The sequence below is a fragment of the Chelonia mydas genome, chromosome 4 (genome assembly GCF_015237465.2).
Source record: "Chelonia mydas isolate rCheMyd1 chromosome 4, rCheMyd1.pri.v2, whole genome shotgun sequence".
Taxonomy (NCBI): domain Eukaryota; kingdom Metazoa; phylum Chordata; order Testudines; family Cheloniidae; genus Chelonia; species Chelonia mydas.
The window spans coordinates 28,888,582-28,908,690 of NC_057852.1; the positions used below are offsets into that span (position 1 = coordinate 28,888,582).

The window sequence follows — 20,109 nt, forward strand, 5'->3', positions numbered from 1 at the left end:
GCAATGCTCTACAGCTATGGTGGCTATGAACCACGTCCCTTGTGTATATGGAAGAAATTTAAAAAACAGCACATCAGGGCTTGTTTATATTTGTATCTACCCACAATACTAGCGCAACACTGATGAAAACCAATGCAGTAAACCCATTTGTTGAGTTGTTCTACTCCAGACTTGTCTCCACTGTGTATCTTAACTCTATTGTTATAACAAACAAATTTAGGACAGTCTGATCAGGATAGGAATTCTAATGCAGAATGTTCTATTACAGGGATCTCAAAGGTAAGGTCCCCTCTCTTCTAAGGACATGTCTGTGCTGATGAAAACAAACAAAACCCTGTAGGAAAACCACAAATCCACTGAAGCTGGATCCTGAATATCTTCTCTCAGTATCCATTAGCTTATCAATATGTATCCAAATGCTGCAGGAGGGCAACTGGGGCAACAGAAAGAAGATGGGCTATACTTCAAATAAGTATTTTAAACATCCAAAACAGTTTTAATTACATAGTCAGATTCATGAAAAAACTAAACTCAACAAAATTGAGAACAGATTACAATTTTGGGATTTACCTCACACAAAACGGAAAAATGTGAAAAAAACCCCACCTGACGAAGGAATTCATTCACCAATTTCCATGTAAAACTAATTTATTTATACTGTTAAAATATATAAACTAACACCATCAAAATATATAAAATACTGAAGCATATTAATCCTGCCTTTACTCACACAGTAGTTCCCTATCCTTTACTCAAATCTACCACATCTGAATAACTATTTGAGATTGTTAATCCAGTAGTAAGGATTTCGTTTAATCAATCAATCTGGGGGGTAGTACTGTATGACTGGAGAATAGCTATCATCATACCTAAACTTAAGAAAGGGGACAAAAAACAATCCAGGCAATTACAGATCTGTTAGTCTAATCTCAGTAGTAATCAAGACTTTGTAACAAATTATGAAGAATAATTACATCCCTTTTTCTGTTTACCTCCGTGACTGTAATGTAACATGTGCTCATAAAAGGCAGATCATGCCAACCTAACCTGATTTCCTTCTTTGAGAAAAATAACTGATATTTTTAGATACGGGAAATCAACAGATCTAATATACTTGGATTTCAGTAAAACATTTGACACGGTATTGCATGGGAAATTACTAGTTACATTAGAAAAGATGGGAATAGTACAACAATTGTAAAGTAGATATGGAACTGGCTAATGGACAGAAGACAATACCTTGTGCAGAAAGGTAACTATCAGATTGGAAGGTTATTAGTGGAGTTCCCCAAGAATCAGTTTTGGGACCAATCGTATTCAATATTTTTATTAATGACCTTGTCACAAAAAGTAGGAGTGTGCTAATGAAATTTGCTGATGATACAAAGTTGGGGGGCACTGGCAATTCAAAGGAGGATCCACATATTATACAGGAATATCTGGATGACCTTGTAGAATAACAGAAATGGGATGAAATTCAATAGTACAAGGTGTAAGATCATGCACTTAGTGTCTAATAATAAGAATTTCTGCTCCAAGCGTGGGGCTCATCAGATGGAAGGAAGCAATAGAGAAGAGACCTGGGTGTGTTGTTTGATCACAATAAGCCATCAATGTGATGGGGCTGCAAAAAGGCAAATGCGATCACAGGATGTATCAGGTAAGGCATTTCCAGTAGACACAGAGAAATATTAAAGCCATTGTACATGGCACTGGTAAGAGCTCAATTGGAATACCGTGTACAATTCTTATTACCCATGTTCAAGACAGAAAAATTTAAACTAGAACAGATGCAGAGAAGCACTACCTAGGAAGATCAGGGGAATAGAGGGCCTATCTTATGAGAGGAGATTGTAAGAGCTTGATTTGTTTAACCTAGCAAAAAGAAGGCTAAGAGAAGAGATGAATGACTGCTCTCTATAAATACATGGGGGGGGGGGTGAAAGGGTAAACAGCTATTTAAGCTAAAAGACAATGCTGATACAACAACAAATGGGTACAAAGTGGCCATGAACAAATGCAGGCTGGAAATTAGATGGTTTCTAACCAACAGAGGAACGAGGTTCTGGAACAGCCTCCCAATAGGAGTTGTGGGCACTAACAAATTAGTTAGTTTTAAGGGACAGCTGGACACATTTATGAGTGGGATTGTATGATGCGGTGGCTTGCAATGATATGAGGCAGGGCCTGGCAGCCCTGGGGTCCCTTCTGATTTATGTCTTATGTTCTTAAAGGTTACGCTTCAAGTGCTTGATGTCAGAATTACTAACAGGTGACTCAAGGTGACATGCTGTGGCCATTGAACGTTGGCAGCACGCATATACACTGAGTTCGAGTCTTGCCCTTGGCAGCTTTCTCCGTCCAGTAGAACCTCAGAGTTATGAACACCTCCGGAATGGAGGTTGTTCATCACTCTGAAACGTTCGTAACCCTGAATAAAATGTTATGGTTGTTTTTTCAAAAGTTTACAACTGAACACTGACTTAATACAGCTTTGAAACTTTACTATGCAAAAGAAAAATGCTGCTTTTAACCATCTTAATTGAAATGAAACAAGAACAGAAATAGTTTCCTTACCTCATCTAAGCTTTTTTTGGAAATGTTCCCTTTATGTTTTTAGTAGTTTACGTTTAACAGTACTATACTATATTTTTCTGACTGCGTACTTCCACTTCCAAATGAAGTGTGTGGTGGACCGGGCAGTCCATAACTCTGCTGTTCTACTGTATGTGTTGCTCGCTGCCTGCATTCTGTAGGAGCTCCTTCTGGAAGTTTTAAACTGGAAGCTTTGCTTTCAAGGTAAGAGCTGATATTTCAAAGTGCTCTAAAGTCCTCATGCACACTCACACTTTTTGTTTGAGGTATTGTCAAAGAAAATTACATTAAATAGAAAGATGATGAAAGACTCTAGTAACCAGCAGCAATAGGGCAATCTAATCAAGATGCATGCTCTGCACTAGTTTCCTGAACAATGGGACTGGGTGTAACCAAAAAGCAACTTTTATCAAAGTTGGTATGATCAAAGGGGTTACTGGGCTTCAGGAAACAAACCCGTAACAGGGAGCCCTATTCTAAACATTGGCATACAGTTGATATTGACTAACGTGCAGGATACTGCCATCAGTCAAAACAGTAACCAATGTTTTTACTTTCTAAGAGAATTTATCCAATCTACACAAACCAAAAAGGACAACTATTGTTTCCATCCCTCAAAGTGCTGTCCTTGAGGAAAAAAAGGTCCAAAGGAAATGCAAGACATTAGAAAATTTTCAGTCACGTGGCCCTTTTAAAAACTTTTATAGCAGATCTCAATGATAATTTCTCCCCCACAAATTGCCATGGGGGGGGGGGGGGGAATCAAGAATTGCTCAAGCTACAAGGAAAATTTTAAAATGATACTCTAATCTAAAGGAATTTTTCATCTTGACAGAACAAAAATCAAGGTGCAACCTTAACTGTGCTGGCTCTACTCTTCCACTATAATATTACTGCGCTACATGAGGCCCAGGGTAGAATTAGTAGTCCAAGCTGAGGTCATTTAGTCAAGGGGTTCCTTAGACACAGCTCCCTCCAATAAGGAGCTGCTTTTAATATTCAAATTAATCTAAAACCCATGTGCATAGTGTGATTGTCTTGAAAATTTTAATGTTAGCTGTGAATGTATTCATACTTCTCCTCACAGTTCTAACCCCTGGATTTTTAATTTCACTTTGAAGTAGTATATTTTAGACACCTTATAAATATCTAAGATAGAAACACTGCCTTGAAGGTTTCACATCAGGACTTCCACAGTCACTGTCATTTTGCCATGACAGCTCCTCAATAACAACCTTGGATTTTTTAACAGGTAGAGATATTTGCAATGTAGATTTGTACAATACTCTCACAAGGAATGAACATATATCACAATTTGTGTTATTCAAAAAAAAATTAAAAGTCTCCATTCAGTGCCAGCATCTCTACTCTAAAGATGAGCTAGGTCTAAGAGATGCTTTTTTAGATTCTTTACCTCAAAGCTTAAGTGAATAATATCCACAAGCATATGATACAAGAGGTGATGTGTTTATGTAAGTCGATACCTGAGTACTCCTTCCACTTGATCTTTGGTGTAGCCTTTCCCACTTTCACCTGCAGCAGACGCATTGCTGTCCTTTGTACTACTGGGTTTACTTTGATCATTGCCATTTGCTGGCTTTTGGCAGTATGGACCACTCCCAGCAGCACTTCCATTCTTCATAATTGCTTCCAACAAAACTGTAGAGACAATATAACCATAACATCATAATACACATTGCAGATGAAAGAGCCCTATTAAGGTAGGGGCTCTGAAACTTTTTCATTCCGTGGACCACATCTTAAGAGATTGTCTTATGGATCCCCCCTCACCTGGTCCACAACCCCTTCTATTCACAAACACAAAATTCTTGAAGCAACTGCTTACAATGGAAAGCATTTAGAAAATTGCTAACTGGTCGACTCGTGCCCCCAGTCTCCCCTCCTTCTTCTTCTTTTCTAATGTAGCAATGTAGAGTAGTGGAGACAGCTAGGCTGGTTCCTCACTTTCCAGCTGCTTTTACAAGTATTTATCCCCCTCTTTGCAACGAAAGCCCTAAATGCCTGAATAAGTACCTGGAAATAGAAAGGAGGAATCAGCTCTCCACACACCATCAGCAGTACACAGAGTCTGAGAACTACTGAAACAGGTTCTTTAGTGTTTAGTTTATCTCCTAGGGACCACTGCAGGACTGGCCCAACAACACATATGAGCTTGGACTTAATTCTTGGCCCTTTTTCCTGGACCAAGGGCTGGAAGTGCTATACAAGGCAAAGTGCTGAGATGCAAGGAGCAGAAGTGTGTCATGTCACAACAGCAGATTAAGGATTGGTTCTTGGAGGATACAAAGTGAGTCTCAGCCCATCTTCGTCTAGAAGGACAGTAATCTTAAGAAAAGCATTATGACAAGAAGGGTACATTCTGGACAGTGAGGACATGTGAAAGTAGGATATATCCCCAGAACTCTGAAAGGAATACAAAAGACACCCTTCATTTCCCATAAAGAGGAGGCAACTCACAGAAACAGAGGTCATCGGGCATTGACATTTCTATGGTCCGTTTACAAAGACAGTATATGGAGGGCTTGAAAAATAATAAATCCATTCACCTATTTGCTAGTATTGTAATGAGTAGAAAGCTTTCCCTGACTAGTGTGGGGTTTAAGCCATCAATTTCTGCAGAAGAATAAACATTTTTTCTTTATAATATTAAGTTTCTAACACTTATGGCTGAGATACCCTGCCAAATGTGAACTGAACACAAACCAATGGACTGTTGCCTTCCTGAGTCTGCAAACAGCTCCTATGTTTCTGCCGCTGATTCGAAATGACAAGCAGGAGCAGAGTGAAAACAACAAGACTGATTGATTTCTCTTCTTATAGAGACACGGTGGGTGAGGTACTATCTTTTATTGGACCAACTTCTGTTAGTGAGAGAGATGAGCTTTAAAGCTAACACAAACCTCTTCAGCTCATCTCTCTCAACAACAGAAGCTGGTCCAATAAAAGATATTACCTCACCCACCTTGTCTCTCTTATATCCTGGGACTGATACAGCTACAGCAATGCTGCATAGAATTTCTCTGCTGTAATTCGGAACCCTCTGGGCAGGAGTGAAATTCCATAATCATGTGATCTATTATGATTAGTAGCTGTCTCTGTGCCACTGGAGGATCACTTATACCTTGGACTTTAGAAATGCTTTGTGCTGGCAGTGTGGCATAAAGCAGCCACAAAGCAAGGCAGAATCTGGGCCTGTGTTTTTTGTAGAAGCCAAGATACCTGGCTGTATCTGTAGATACTGCTTGTACTTTTTACTGAAGGAAACAAACCTTTGCTGATCTACATCTAACTTCTCAATTACCTTACTTTCCAAATTGTGACATCTCTTCCACTGGGAAATTTGAAGAATGTTTGCAGAAATGAAGATGGGAATCTGGAAGAAGCTTGCTAAAATATGGTTTAAGCATAATCTTCAACAGTTAATTCCACTGTATCTTTACATGCCGCAAAGGAGACGTACTAATATTGAAGATTCTAATCATTATATCTAATTATAAAGAGGCATACATCACAAAAAACCAAAAAGTGTTAAATAATGAAGAATTAAACTGCTGTCCTGAATGGTTGTGTTGCTGACTGCTGTTAAGTAGCTGTGACTAATCACTCCACAAGATGTGCATTTCAGTGGAGGATAAGAGAATCTCTGTGAATACAAAAGAAACCTGCTAGCTCACTCTGATGACTACAAGACCCATTGCAGGTTACTTCATTTTGAAAATTAGCAAATAAATGAACCCATGTGTTAAAAAATAGTAATGCACTTCACTTATTCTGAAGGGTGTTGTTTAGATTTAATTATAACCATATTGGACAGCATATCAGAAGTAAAAAATATGAGATTGCATTACAATACCACTTGCCATTAAATCAATGAGAAGTAGGATGATACACAGGGATTTTAGTGAGAATTATCAAAGCGAGATAAGAGAGGTTCTACTGCAATTGATAAATCTATGTGTTTGTTTTGGAATCCTTTGGGAATAAAGTTCCTATATAAATAAAATATAATTAAATCTTTATAAATTAAATACCATTAGTGACTGAAAGGTGCTCAGATACTACAGTGACGAGACAAGCAAAGACAGAAATGGACCACATCATAGTTCTTACGCCTTTGTCACTTCCAGGCTGGAAAGTTGTAATGCCCTCTATTTAGGGGTATCCTTGAAAGTCACTCTGACTCTTCAGCTACCAAGAACATGGCTGTTCATGTCGAACCTGGGCTGGGCCAACATCAATACAGTTTTGCGTTCCACACTCTGCACTAGCTCCCAATCAATTTACAAGTGAAATTCAGAGTACTGATTATTGTCTGGAGACCTACCCCACAGCTGTCCCCAAAGCTGAACTCATGACACTAGTGGTAGGGCATACTCATACTGGGCCCTTAAATATCCTTCCCTCCTTTTTAAATTCCAGCAGAGCTCAAATTTGCCAATTTTTAAGATGCAGTGAAAGATGCACTGTGACTTGTTCCAATTTTGGTTTCATGTAGTCAGTGGGTATTTATCCCATCTTATCCTAACTTAAGGGGCTAATTTAGAGGCCAGAGATATTGAAAAGTCACTTTATAGAACAAGATGGCAGACTACATAGGGAGATATTAAGTTTCACACACTATCAACAACACAATGCTTTATAAATTCCTGAAGAAAAAGTTTCCACTCACTTTTTAAGCTTGTTGGAGTTTTACATTGTTAAATAACTCCGTTTTCTCTAAGAGGCTGGGAAGAGAGAACTAGAACCCCTAGGGTTCAAAAAAGAACTAGATAAGTTCATGGTCCAGAAATGGCTATTAGCCAGGATGGGCAGGGATGCAAAACCATGCTTTGAAGCATCCCTAGTCTCTGTTAGCCAGAAGCTGGGAACGGGCGATAGGGGATGGATCACTTGGTGATTATCTGTTCTGTTCATGCCCTCTGAAGAACCTGGCATTGGCCATGTCCGAAGACAGGATACTGGGCTAGATGGATCATTGGTCTGACGCAGTATGGCCATCCTTATGTTCTTAAAACCTTCTCTACATCCTTCTTGTAAAGTCTGCCACAACACACAGTGGTGGCTTGGATGACCTAGTGGTAAAAAACATCTAAGGCCTGTCTACACTAGCATTTTCATCATTATTACCACAGAGGGAGCTGCACTAGTGTGACAGTGGGAAATCTCCTAAAAACAGTAGTGTAGACATACTAAAAAGCCCCCAAAACACTTCTCAATAGTTTCCAGATCTTCTAAGATTCTAGAGCATCCACTTGATGGTCCAAATATAATTAAGAAAATAAATAGTACATTCCATACAAAAAAAACCCCTTCCAAAGAACATTATTAAGGTTTCAAATCAAGCACTCGCGTTAGGAAGAGCCAGAACTAACGCTGCCCATGAAACCTTAATTTTGCCTGCTTGCGTACGTGTGCATTAGCTTTAAATTACGTGATAACATACTATTTTTCCCACAGGACCCCTGCTTCATTCACTGGAAAGAAGGGATGGTACACTTATAATGAGGCAGCTATTCCATATTTCATTTTATCCTCATCATTCAATATGTGATTCCATTCCTTATCTACTGCACATCATCCAAATCCTGACCTGAATATAATTTTTTTTTTAAATTTTACTCAAAGGCTTATCTATTGCACTCATCAATGTAATAGCACCTCACAAATTTTTTTCAACACCTTGGTGAGGTAGAGAGATATTATCCCTATTTTAAAGATAGGAAACAAGCACAGAGTGATTAAAACCTAAATTTGGAAGAGCCCACTAATTTTTGAGTACCCAGTTTAAGACACTTAGGGTATGTCTACGCTGCAATCTAAGCCTGTGCATGAGCCCCCCTCGCGTCTACACTGCCATTGTGCTAACCCAGGACTTGGACCCAGGACCTTACAGGGCTGGACAGTTTGAGCTTCTGTCAAGCCAGGGCTGGAGGGTCTGAGCCCTAAGGCTTTGCAGTGTAGATACAGCCTAGCTTGACTGAGGTCCCAAGAGTCATCTGGAAGTATCACACAATTCCCTGGGACAACTTCCTTAGCTCTCTAACCCAACATTCTGCAATCCACTGTACTGAAAATGGAAGCCACGCCCCCTTTGCAAAGCAGCAACTCAGGTCAGCATTAATCCATTTTCTTCTGATTAGAGATCTGCAAGCACATTACGAGAGAGCCTTCTGGGGTTTGCAATGGAGAGTGAACCAATCAAGCCTTTTGTAAAGTGACCTGCTTCCTAACAATCTGCAGGGCAGCAGTAAAGTCTTCCCAAAGTGCACCACAGTCCGCGCACTACCCCTCTCTGCAGGCACTGCCGCTGCAGCTCTCATTGGCCACAGTTTGGTTCCCACCCAATGGGAGCTGTGGGGATGGTGCTTGCAGGCAAGAGCAGCGCACAGAGACCCCCTTCCCTCCCTCCTTCCCCCACAGGGCCACATTGGCCGCTTCCGGGAGCTGCACGGGGCCAGGGCAGGCAAAGAGCTTGCCTTAGCGGCAGCCCCGCTACACCACCAGAGATTGCGATGGTGACCACTGCCATAGGGACTGTGAAATGTACAAAATTATTAACTCTAGTCAGTGTAAGAGGCAAGACTGAAACTCAGTCTCCTGGCTTCCAGTCCAATATTCCTTTTTATAGACAAAGGGTATTTTCATGAAGGCCATCCAACTAAGCCATGGCAAGTGTTTTGGATTATCACAGGCTTTTGGTAGTACTTAAGACATACAGGCAAAGTGGAAGACGTGCAAAGCATGTGACCTATCAATTCTCCATAGGACTCTGGGATAAGGAGATAAGGAGGCAATGGATTTCCCTTGTCCTAATGATCCCTAATATATCTATCTTTTATTCCAGAAGAAGCAATACTGTAATTTTAAAAAACAACAACAGATGCTGTGAGCCCTTACTTTTTGCTTGCTCACAAAATTTAACAGGTAGGCACAGGAGGAGGGAACGTATTTGGTAAATATATACTTGATATTACTGTAAGAACCTGGAGCACCTAGAGCTGATATTTTTGGAGCATCACCCTAGAGAGCATCACCCTAAAGATAGTATTGCCTACTATCAATTTTTGGAGCATCACACTAGAGAGCTTCACCTTTAATTTGAAATATTCTATGCTGCAGTATTTAATTTTGTGTGGAAATCTTCATTTCTGTGAAAAGAATAAAAACAAACTTACTTATTCTTTGACGAAAATAAAGGGAATTTCAGTGGAGACTGGAAACTCAACAAGTCATTGCATGCACTAATATCTAGAATAAACTTCTGGCATAGCATGACTAGAAGACCTTAAGACCTTGTCTACAGCCACTTTACAGCACTGAAACTTTCTCACTCAGGGGTGTGAAAAAACACCCCCCTGAGGGATGCAAGTTTCAGCGCTGTAAAGCAGCAGCGTAGACAGTGCTCCCAGCGCTGGGAGTGGTTTTTTTACAGTGCTGGGAGACCTCTTTCCCAGCGCTGGTGCTGTGACTACACAGCCACGTTAAAACGCTGCTGTAGCAGCGCTTTACCGTTGGTAGTGAAGACATACCCTTAGACAGGCAATGACCATGCCGATAATAAAATTTAAAACCATGCTATTGTTTCCTCTAAAGAACCATCTTTTAAACGATTGCTAGAAAGATAGACACTGTAATATGAAAAAGCATTAGTAACTGGCCAAAGACTAGTGCAGACCCAGTTCACAATGGAGTAGAGCAACTTGTACTAGTGCAGTGAATCATGCTGTAAAGCCCATCCGCAGTAATGGTTTGGCCCAATTCAGCCATGTTGGTGGCTAAAAGTGCAAACAATAACCCACAATAAATTCTTTCAACAGGAGAACAAGGGATGTAAATACCGTTTAAAAAGTTAACCGCTTAAATTATTAAAAATGTGTCCTTTAAACAGGGGTTCTCAACCTTTTTCTTTCTGAGGCCCCCCCAACATGCTATTAAAACTCTATGGCCCACCTGTGCCAGAACACACTGTTTTTCTGCATATAAAAGCCAGAGCTGGCATTAGGGGGAAGCAAGCAGGGCAACTGCATGAAGCTAAGCTGCTCACGCTTTGGCTTCAGCCCCAGGTGGTGGCGTCAGGGCAGCGTGGGCTTTCTGCCCTGGGTTCTAAAGAGTCTAATGCCAGTCCTCTTTGGCTGACCCCCTGAAACCTGCTCGTGGACCTCCAGGGGGCCTCAGACCCCTGACTGAGAACTGCTGACTTAAACGGTTAACAGATCAAGCGGCTCGGGCCACTCCAGCCAGCGCAGGGACCCTGGGGCTGGCCAGCCAGCTCGGGGTTAACGGTTAAGGCGGGTTAACCGATAAAACTAATGCTTACCGGTTAACTTTTTACATCCCTAAAGAGAGCATGGTAAATCAAAGGCATGTTCCTTCCAACTGTTTTAGCTAAGTGTTTTAGTGAAGTGCTTCTCTGAATTTCAACTAGCTCTTCAAGCCTTTTAGAGTATGTCTACACAACAACTAGGCACCGGCAGCTGGCACAGGCCACATCTAGCTGCTGTGTAGAAATACTCTTTGGCAACTTGTATGAAATAGCAGTCTATGACCCAGTGCAGTAGAACAAAGCTGAACTTGTGCTTGTCTAGGGCTGACTTCAATTCCTGATTCCAGTCAAAGGATTCTCTTCCCAACTCCACTTTCTCCTTTTAAATACCCGAACAGTCAATCTTCCAACAGTTAAACCTCTTACTATTTGGTTTCCCTGTTACATGTCTAGAGCCAGACCAGTCTGAATACTGCTGAACAAACAAGCTAATCATTTTGGGTTCACTTCTAGGGCCCTCGCCTTGGCCTGCATCTGTATACACACATGTGCTCTACGCACATGTGAAATTTTCTGTGCACATCACTTGAAGTCCGAGGTGAGCGATTTCACAGGCACAAAGTCCACTGACGTGTTCGGCTCACGAGGGTACGTCTGTGTTCATGGGGCACGGGCACAGCCACAAAGAGGCCACGCTGGGTGAAGGTGGCCCAGAGATCACTAGTGTCTCCCCTCCGGTGGTCAGGCCCTACCCAAGGCCGCCCAGGGGCGTTATGTTTGGCAAACCTAGAGGAGAGGAGGCAACAAACAGGCGGGATGGGGCCTCAGAGACCACCTAGGCCGAGGAGAGCTAGTCTGGGCTTTCGCCCAGGGCTGGGGGTCGCGGCCCCCGGGGGTGGCAGCCGGGCGGCGGTGGGTCGCGGCCCAAGGAGGGGGGTCGCGGGGCGGTCAGGCGGGGAGGGGGTCCGGGCCTCACCTCGGGCGGTCTCGGTCGGGTAGAGCTTCTGGGCCTTGTGGAGGAAGCGCAGCGCCCGCTCGCGGTTGGCGGCCTCCAGCGCCTCCCGGGCGATCTCGATGCATTTCTCGGCCTCGTCCCGGTTCCCCTCCATAGGCTTCTCCTTGCGCCGCCTCCGCCCGCCGCAGCGCAGAGAGAAGGGGCCTGAAGCCAGAGCGGAGCCGAGGTGGGGGGGAGTGGAAGGGGGTCGGACTCTTCCTCACTCCGCACGAGCCATCCCGGCGCGCCGCATCCTCCCCGCCGCTACGGCAACACCAGCGCGCGGCTCCGACCGGCCGGGCCGCCGGCTGCTTCCGGGCCAAACTGCGCGACGGCGGTGAGCGGGCGCTGTGGGCGCGCGTGCGCACTGCGCCGCCAGACGCAGCCCGGGGCTGGGGCTGGAGGTGGCGGAGCGTGTCCCGTGCCTGGGGAGGGTTCGCCACCTCCGGCGCACGGGCCCCTGAACGCCTTCCTGCACGTGTGCATCCTGCTGCCTCCCGCTCCAGCAAGCCTGCGGGGCTACTAGAGAAATCACGCAGGGACACTCCCCCCGCCAGTAGCGTGGTGAGCAATGGGCAGATGGCCGATAGGAGGGGCCCCTGGTGGCAGGAGTAGAGAGGCGGGGGATAAGCGTCTCGAACCGGGGTGGCACGCTCTGACAGCGCCCCATGAACTCGCAGTGCGCTGGATCAGAGGCAGCGCTTGCCTTCGAAGGCAACAACTTGTACCGCCTCCATGGCGAATACCTCCTAAACAAACCACAGTGAGAGCTAGGGCCGATGGCAAGCTGCAGTCGTGGGGTGTTGTAAAGCACAGGTGGAGACTAATCACTAAATCTCGTTTAAGTGTTTGATGACCGCACTCCTGCCCAGCAAGTGCCACCCTTTACAAGAGCCTATGACCAACCCCCATCATGTATATAAAGGTTAACAGTAATTATGGAAACCTTTCAGATGGCTTGGGCTGTTTTCCTAGCAATAGACATTTATTAGCAGCAGAATTATTTTCTAACTAGAAAGTACTTCATTTCCCCCCATTCTTTAGACTGGGGGAAAGGGGCATGCAGCAGTTCTTTAAAATGGTAACTGAGGCATCCTTTAACCTTAAACTGTTCTTTCCTTCTTCCTCCCCTGAAATGATTCACTTGATACTACACTCTATGCATGTAGAAGAGACTAACTTACAAGAGTGATGCACCTCATTTTAAAATAATGAGGTACTTGGTTGTAATTTAGTAGGTATCTAGTCAAATTCAAGAATTGGGTCAAACTATTTTAGTATAGCAGCTAGAATATGCTACATGAGTTAGAAGTTGCCCTAAGGTTATAGTGGCAAATTATACTCACAAAGCAGAATCAGGTCTTTATCCTATAGGCTCAAGTGATCTGCTCAATCCTAGGAAACTGATCCTCTGCTGAATGCTACTTATGTCCTAGTAGAGAGAATAGAGTATTTTGCAGTAGCACTAGAAGTGCTGTAAAATTTGCTCTCCAGAATTCATCTTAACTTCCACTGCTGCATCTGCAGGGATTCACACCACATACCTGCTGCAATTTCACTTGTGATGGCAACAGAGACCCTACTTAGAACAAGGTTCCTGTACTCAGTAATTGATCATTTTCACCTGTATGAGCAAGCTCAGATGACACTTTAGAGGCATCATTTGTTATTTGCTGATGTTAACATGACTTCATAAAAGTAAGAACAAGCCTTAGAAATCTTTACTCACTGGGGCAGTCTAGCACAAGGTTATTTTTTTTATTTTAAATACTGAGTATTTTATAGGCTTTGGGGCCATTTATACAGGCCAGTACTGAAGATAGTAAGCAGAGGGAGCACCCTGGAATACAAATTAATTCCCCGCCAAAAATCAGTATGTGGCATGGAGCTTGATATAGCCCATTAAACAGCTTTAAGTTTACAATCTACATTGCTTGATTAGTTACACATCATAAGGGGTCACTAAGTATGATCAGAATTGAAGCAGAATGATATTCTGCCAACAGAGCCTGCTTGAATCAAATTAAGGCATTTTACAATTTATAGCAGCAGTAGAACAAACATTTCCTTGGTCAAGAACTGGGTCTGATCAGTCTTAAGAGCTGCTATCAAAAAGCATAGCAATAGCGAATACACAGACTAGTATTGATATAACATTTATTGAATACTTCCACTTGAGTGGATCAAGAGTCTGTACAAAACCAAACATTTCCTTTAACTTCTGCTTCACATTAAAATCAAACAGATCTAAAACAGTCAGCTCAATCAAAAACCCCTACAGATACAACAGCTTCTTTGAAGCCATGGTAACACTTAAATATGGTTAAGACTTCAATGCAGAAATTTGGTTTGTTAGAATGCTCAGTGAGCTTTAGCTTCTCAAAGTTATAAAAGGCAAAACTGTGTTTCACAGATACAGTCCACTGGAATCACCAACACTGGACAACTGTTAAGTAGTAAGAGTCCTGAGATAACAAGGAATACTGGTATCCTTTAGACAGTTTTCTGTTGTCCTTTCTTTCCGATAAGAGATTTGTGGATATGTGGTATTACACCTAAGATAAAAAACACATAAGATTAAGGCAAGTTGAAGTGGATTTTCCCGGTATCATTTGAAACAGACAGTATTCTATTTGTGTATTACAATGTTTGTAAAAAGCAATCAGCAGCAAGAAACCTATTTGACTTTAAGTTTAGTTTGAATAGTATTGAGTTGCAGCTACATACCACCACCAGCAATTGTTGCTTTAATGAGAGAGTCCAATTCTTCATCTCCTCTTATTGCAAGCTGCAAGTGACGGGGAGTGATACGCTTCACTTTTAAGTCTTTGGATGCATTTCCTGCCAGCTCAAGAACCTGCAGACAAAAGCACTTTCAGCGCCTACCCATCATGCACAGATTACAATAGTTAATGACACTTCCGAAACAATATATGGCAGGCACTGTAGGCTAGGCTACATGGAGTGTTATCAGGGCCTTGTGTAACTACATTCTGTAGCATGCACCATTAAGTTGTGTTTACTGATTGCCTTGCGAGATTCTCTTGTGGAAGGGATGAGAATGAAGAGTGACAGCTTGTAGTTGAAGATACTCATTCTGCAACAAAAATGTAGAGTTCTGTGGCATCTTGGGAAAAAATGGCAAGTCCCACAATTTCAGTCAGGTAGTCCATGCCCCTCCATGTGACATGACTGGGGTAGTCACATCTTAAAGCCAGTTTCAGGTCCGCTGATGAGGCCTTGTCTACATTTTAAATGCTACAGCAACACAGCTACAGTGCTGTCACTGCAGCATTTCAAGTGTAGACATTACCTACACAAACAGGAGGGGTTCTCCCATCAGCATAGGTAATCCACCTCCTGGAGAAGCAGCAGCTAGAACAGAAGACCTTTTGCTGACCCAGCATTATGTACACAACAGAATAGATTGGCTTAACTACACTGCTCAGGGGTGTGGATTCTTCACACCCTTGAGCAATGTAGCTGTCTCAACCTAACTTTTTAGTGGAGACCAGGCCTCAGGGACATTAGTTTACATTTTTGCTAACTAAAGTGAATTTGTAAAACAAAAGATTGAAGCAGAGGTTCTAGAGAACAACTCTACAGCAAATTCCATGATCACAGAACTGCAGAATACAAGCAGCCCTGGTCACTATGCAGCTCCAGCAGTGTCAGCTGTCTTCTACATCTCCCCATCATCAACTTCACCTCAGCTGTCAGGTACTCCAGGATGGCAGCACTGTATACAGCAGCTGTGGCCCCCACACGTCCATGACTGGTAGTCCTAGATTTCAAATGTCGGTGGATGCGGCCAACAGGGAACTGCAAGAGATCAGAATAGATAAGACTATGTTGCAGACATCACTGCAGTAAGAGTGCCTGTAAAGCTGCAATCCTTACACCTCTTGCTTGTGTATAACATCCAGGCAGGGAAAAAGAAAAAAGACCTAGCTGATGTTGGATATATGGCATAAGTATGTCTGCATTCAACACAGCAGTTTGAGTGTGCTTCTAGCAGGATCTCCATCCCATCTGAGATTACACTGGCATGGCTATCCCATCACCCTCTGTATAATGAAGTCTGTGGCTGCTGCTGCTATTTATAGCATACTTTCAGTCCCTCCTCCCCAGCAAAACTTGCTGGAGGCCTGTCTCAGCCAAACCCAGTCATCTGATGGGTAAGAGTCAGCCTCTCACAAAACAGAGATTAGGTTACATAATTAGATTTAAACGAGGACACTAGAGGTTCTGCCCAGAAGGCATAAAAACTTGGCATTCTTGTCTCAAGATGAGGAAAAGGAGCTGAAGTTAATCATGTAATCACATGTGAGGAGCTGGGGCTTTTAAAATAAACCACCAGATATCACAAGATTTGCAATAAAAAGGCACGTTCCCTTGTAACTCTGGAGGGCCCTCAAGCAAACCCCTCCCACTTCGGGGAGGGTGTGCTGTAAGCTGACAATTAGTCCAGTCCTCACCTGCAGACCGGCTCTCTGTGAGCGGGACACTGCCTTCGTCTTGGTCTTTCCAGAATCTTTCCCAGCTTTACCGCCAGCCTAACGCAAAGAGAGACTGTGAGCAGCAGCACACGCCACAAGCAGTGGCGAAGGCAGTCGGCGCCCTGCGTGCGAGCTGAAGACGCGCCACGCGCCCACCCTGCGCATGCGCCTCCAACCTCTAGCCAGCGCCAATGCGCGCGCGCGCCTTATTCCTCCACACTCGGTGACACGGACGGTTTTTCGAGCGCATGCGCCCCAACCACTCCCCCCCCCCCGGCGGCAGCACTAGTGCGCGTGCACCACCCTCTCCTCCCTCCCCCCCACGCGACAGGTTTAGCATTAACTAGCACCTCCCACTCGTACAACCGCTACCACCCACTCGTTAACCTCTTGTGCTTTTACCCCCCCCCCCCCCGCCACCGCTGCGGCTCGTTCACCTCAGCTTCTACCACTGCCGCCCCAAGGCGACGCAGCCGCACGCCCTACCGAGGCCGGTTTCCGCGGCTCCCTTACCATTATGAGCGTTGTTGCAGGTCCGCACGGGGGGTAGGAGAGAGCGAGCGTCCCACACACACCGAGCGTACCCAACTACACCACCACTCCTGCACCCGCCGCGATTCAAACTGCGCCCACTCCCGCCTTCCGCGAGCGCTTTATAACCGCCGAACGTGCCCACATCCGGGAACCCGGATCCCACGACTAGCCAATCACCGCAGAGTGGAGAGGGGCCGTAGCTGAGGCGCCAGGACCAATCATATGCCCGCGATGGAGAGGGACTGGCAGTGTTGATTGACTGACAGGAGCGGGCAACCCGCTACTCCATTCCTCCATGGAGACTCCGCCCACACTTAAAGTGACGTCACCCTTCCAGGGTCTCGGGCGTGGTGAGTGCGCGGTTCATGTTGTTCCATCAACACCAGTTCCTGGGGGAAGTTGGGGCCTCTGGCCAGTGCCTGCCTCCAGCTATCTCCCCCCCCCCCCCCCCGGGCTTATCTCAGCGCAGGGGGTGCATGCTGGTGCAGCTAGCAGCGTTGCCAAACTGTGGCGTCCAGAAAGCATGAGTCACCCCCTCTCCACCCCCCGCTTAGTGCTGGCTTTAAAAATCCGGAGCATCAAACGCTTAGTGGGTGCGGGGGGAAGGGCGCGTGTCATTTTCCCTGGGGTTTGAGCCTGGTGAATGCTCACAGGTCACGTTTTAGGTTTCTGCCCTTGAACAGGGCAGCTAGAAACAGCTTTTAAGAAATAAAAGACAATGAGAGTCTCACGTAATCACATAATTCCAAGGGCCAGGACTTTAAAGATGATACCAGCTATTGCAAGAGTTGGCCATGATACATTTCTTCACTGCCACAACAGGGTTTGTTGCAGGGACTGCCCAGCTGCTGCCTGCTTACCCCAGACTCAGGCCTGAGGCTGGATTTCTTTAAGACATTCCCATTTCTTCCAAAGAGTCTCAGGACAGTTACCCGTTGTAGCCACAGGGTACCATGGCCATAAGGGCTCCAGTCATGTGTTGAGGGGCAAGGACAGTGTTTCCAATTGAGTTAATATTAATAAGGGTTCTCACTGCTCACCCGTCTCAAGCTCAAACCTTTGACTGTTTATTGCAGCCTCTGTGTAGGTCTACACAAGAAGTCCCCCAAACTTTCAGTGAAAATTATTTGGCAAACTCAGCTAAAACCCCTTGTAGACATTTTACCAGGAGTGAGAAAAAAAGCTTTCCTAGACAGATATTTCCATAACTCCATTAGGCATTTTGCAATCTTCTTTGAATGACCTGGTATGAACCACTGACAGGATAGGAGACCAAAGACACTACTGTTTGATCCAGTATGGCAATTCCTATGTACCTAAGTCAGCTGTCAAAATTGGAACATGTAGTGGCAGGATATTCTCCGTGAAGCACCCTTGATTTATGAATTCATTTCCCATCCTACTAGATAGCTGTGCTGAGAAACTGAAATCCTCAGACAGGATTATTTACCTCAAAGTTTGATTTTGTTCAGAATTAAAACAAGAGCTTAAATTTTGAAGTTCTCCATAAAAAGGAAAACCATGGAGCCCCTGTCTCAGAGGTAGTTACCATGGCTGGCTATCCTGGATGCTCAGGCTGTCAAGGGACCATGAGCTTGGGAGCCAGCACTCCCAGGGTCCTCATCAGTCCACCAGGGAGCAGGCAGAAAACCTGGCAGGATTCCATTAGAACCCAGCCTGCTTTTCATCTGACCTTCATCAAAATTGTACCATCTCTGCAGAATGTTTAACCTTTTGACAAATCAGTATTCTGATGGGAAAGTCAACCAGTTCTATTTATCAGTGCAAGATAAGGTCATTTTCAGACTTTAGCCTGAGAGGAGAATATTGGAGTTTGCTGAAGTAATGTTCTGGGGGGAAGGCAGGGGTCACTAACTTTGGTCAAAAGCGGTAGTATATTTTTTTGTACATACACCCCAAAGAATTAGTGATGGGTGGGTTTTTATAAGTTACAATCTACATACCAGAGCTTCTTATTTTTGTAAGCAGTTACTCTACATGGATCCTGAACGTACTTTGCTCAGTGAAAGTTGCAATTATCTGACAATTACAGCACTTTATAATACATTCTATTTTAGAGGGAGAAGACTATTTGATGGTTGTGTTAAGTATCTCTGGTGACAAGGAGGCACATTTTTTAAAAGGTATTTGGATGTCTAAAGAGGAGCACTCAATTTCCAGTGAAGTCAATGGGCATTGAGCACCCAGGTCCTTTTGAGAATTCCTCCAGGCCCATCTGCCTCTTTAGATACCTAGGGTTAGAGCCACAGATAAACTTTTATGTATACCCTGCCATACAGTGGAATTCTCCGCCACTAGTGAGGCATCCAGTGCATGGGAAGAGTTAAGTACCTATGAATGGGATTCACAAAAAAGCCAGGAATCTGAACAGGAGTTGCTTAAACTCTCCAGTAGGATAGGTCAAGGGGAAGGGCCTAAATTCTTCAAAGTAGTTAAATGTCTGTCTTGGCTCAGGATTTACAGCCACGAATTCTCTTCTGGAGTGAGGTGCCTAAGGCAGGTCAGCCCTTTCTTGTGTCAACATCCACGTCCATTAGAGCCAATAACTCGGTGGTTAGGGCACTTATCTGGGATGATCGAGACCTGTTTTCAAATCCCTGATCTGCCTGATTTGGAGCAGAGTCTTGAACTTTGTCTCCTATATAATGGGTGGGTGCCCTAATCACTGAGCTATTGGGCAAAGTCCAAGCATGAAAATGACTTTGTAGCCAACCTGGTGGTTGGTGCACTCACCTGTAGGTGAGACACCCAACATCCAGTCCTCTTGCTCCAATGATTTGTTTTTAAATGACAGGTTTCAGAGTAACAGCTGTGTTAGTCTGTATTCGCAAAAAGAAAAGGAGTACTTGTGGCACCTTAGAGACTAACCAATTTATTTGAGCATGAGCTTTCGTGAGCTACAGCTCGCTTCATTGGATGCATACTGTGGTGCATCCGATGAAGTGAGCTGTAGCTCACGAAAGCTCATGCTCAAATAAATTGGTTAGTCTCTAAGGTGCCACAAGTACTCCTTTTCTTTTTGTTTTTAAATGTTGTCTATCCACATTGGACAGCTTTAATGGGAGAGACTGAGGGAGCCCCTTATCAGAATACCCCATTGTCCAGCAGTTAGCCCAGGTCACCCTGCAGGGAGTGTGTGGGGGGCCTTGAACTGCAGGTCTTCCACATCCTAGATGGGAAAC

General features: G+C 44.2%; 2 protein-coding genes across 5 annotated transcripts in view; both read right to left on the reverse strand.

Moving 5' to 3' along the window:
* The window catches only part of DNAJB14 (DnaJ heat shock protein family (Hsp40) member B14), a 38,609-nt gene extending 26,040 nt beyond the window's left edge, over window positions 1-12,569 (reverse strand). The window contains exons 1-2 of one of the 4 annotated variants that reach the window (XM_007063022.4): window positions 11,856-12,569; window positions 4,080-4,254 (exon numbers count right to left, since the gene is read on the reverse strand). In XM_007063022.4, the coding sequence (XP_007063084.1) occupies window positions 4,080-4,254; window positions 11,856-11,988 (308 nt within the window). In that variant the 5' untranslated portion in view covers window positions 11,989-12,569. The remainder of the gene's footprint in view (window positions 1-4,079; window positions 4,255-11,855) is intronic. The other 3 variants (XM_043545234.1, XM_037896963.2, XM_037896962.2) reach the window with 3 other exon arrangements.
* Window positions 12,570-14,013: 1,444 nt separating this feature from the next.
* LOC102929329 (histone H2A.Z) lies at window positions 14,014-17,076 on the reverse strand. Its single transcript, XM_007063024.4, has 5 exons — window positions 16,886-17,076; window positions 16,352-16,429; window positions 15,582-15,695; window positions 14,601-14,730; window positions 14,014-14,428 (listed from the first exon to the last, which is right to left on the reverse strand). Exons 1-5 carry the CDS (start codon window positions 16,886-16,888, stop codon window positions 14,367-14,369), a joined length of 387 nt encoding a protein of 128 aa, XP_007063086.1. The 5' UTR covers window positions 16,889-17,076; the 3' UTR covers window positions 14,014-14,366.
* Window positions 17,077-20,109: the final 3,033 nt, after the last annotated feature.

What these genes read in the sequence shown, in the direction of transcription:
- LOC102929329 (XM_007063024.4), bottom strand. An exon ending in TGGAGTACCTGACAGCTGAG is followed by an intron (nt 14,731 to 15,581) that starts GTGAAGTTGATG and finishes TTTTGTCTGCAG; the next exon opens with GTTCTTGAGCTGGCAGGAAA. An exon ending in AGCAACAATTGCTGGTGGTG is followed by an intron (nt 14,429 to 14,600) that starts GTATGTAGCTGC and finishes TTTTTATCTTAG; the next exon opens with GTGTAATACCACATATCCAC.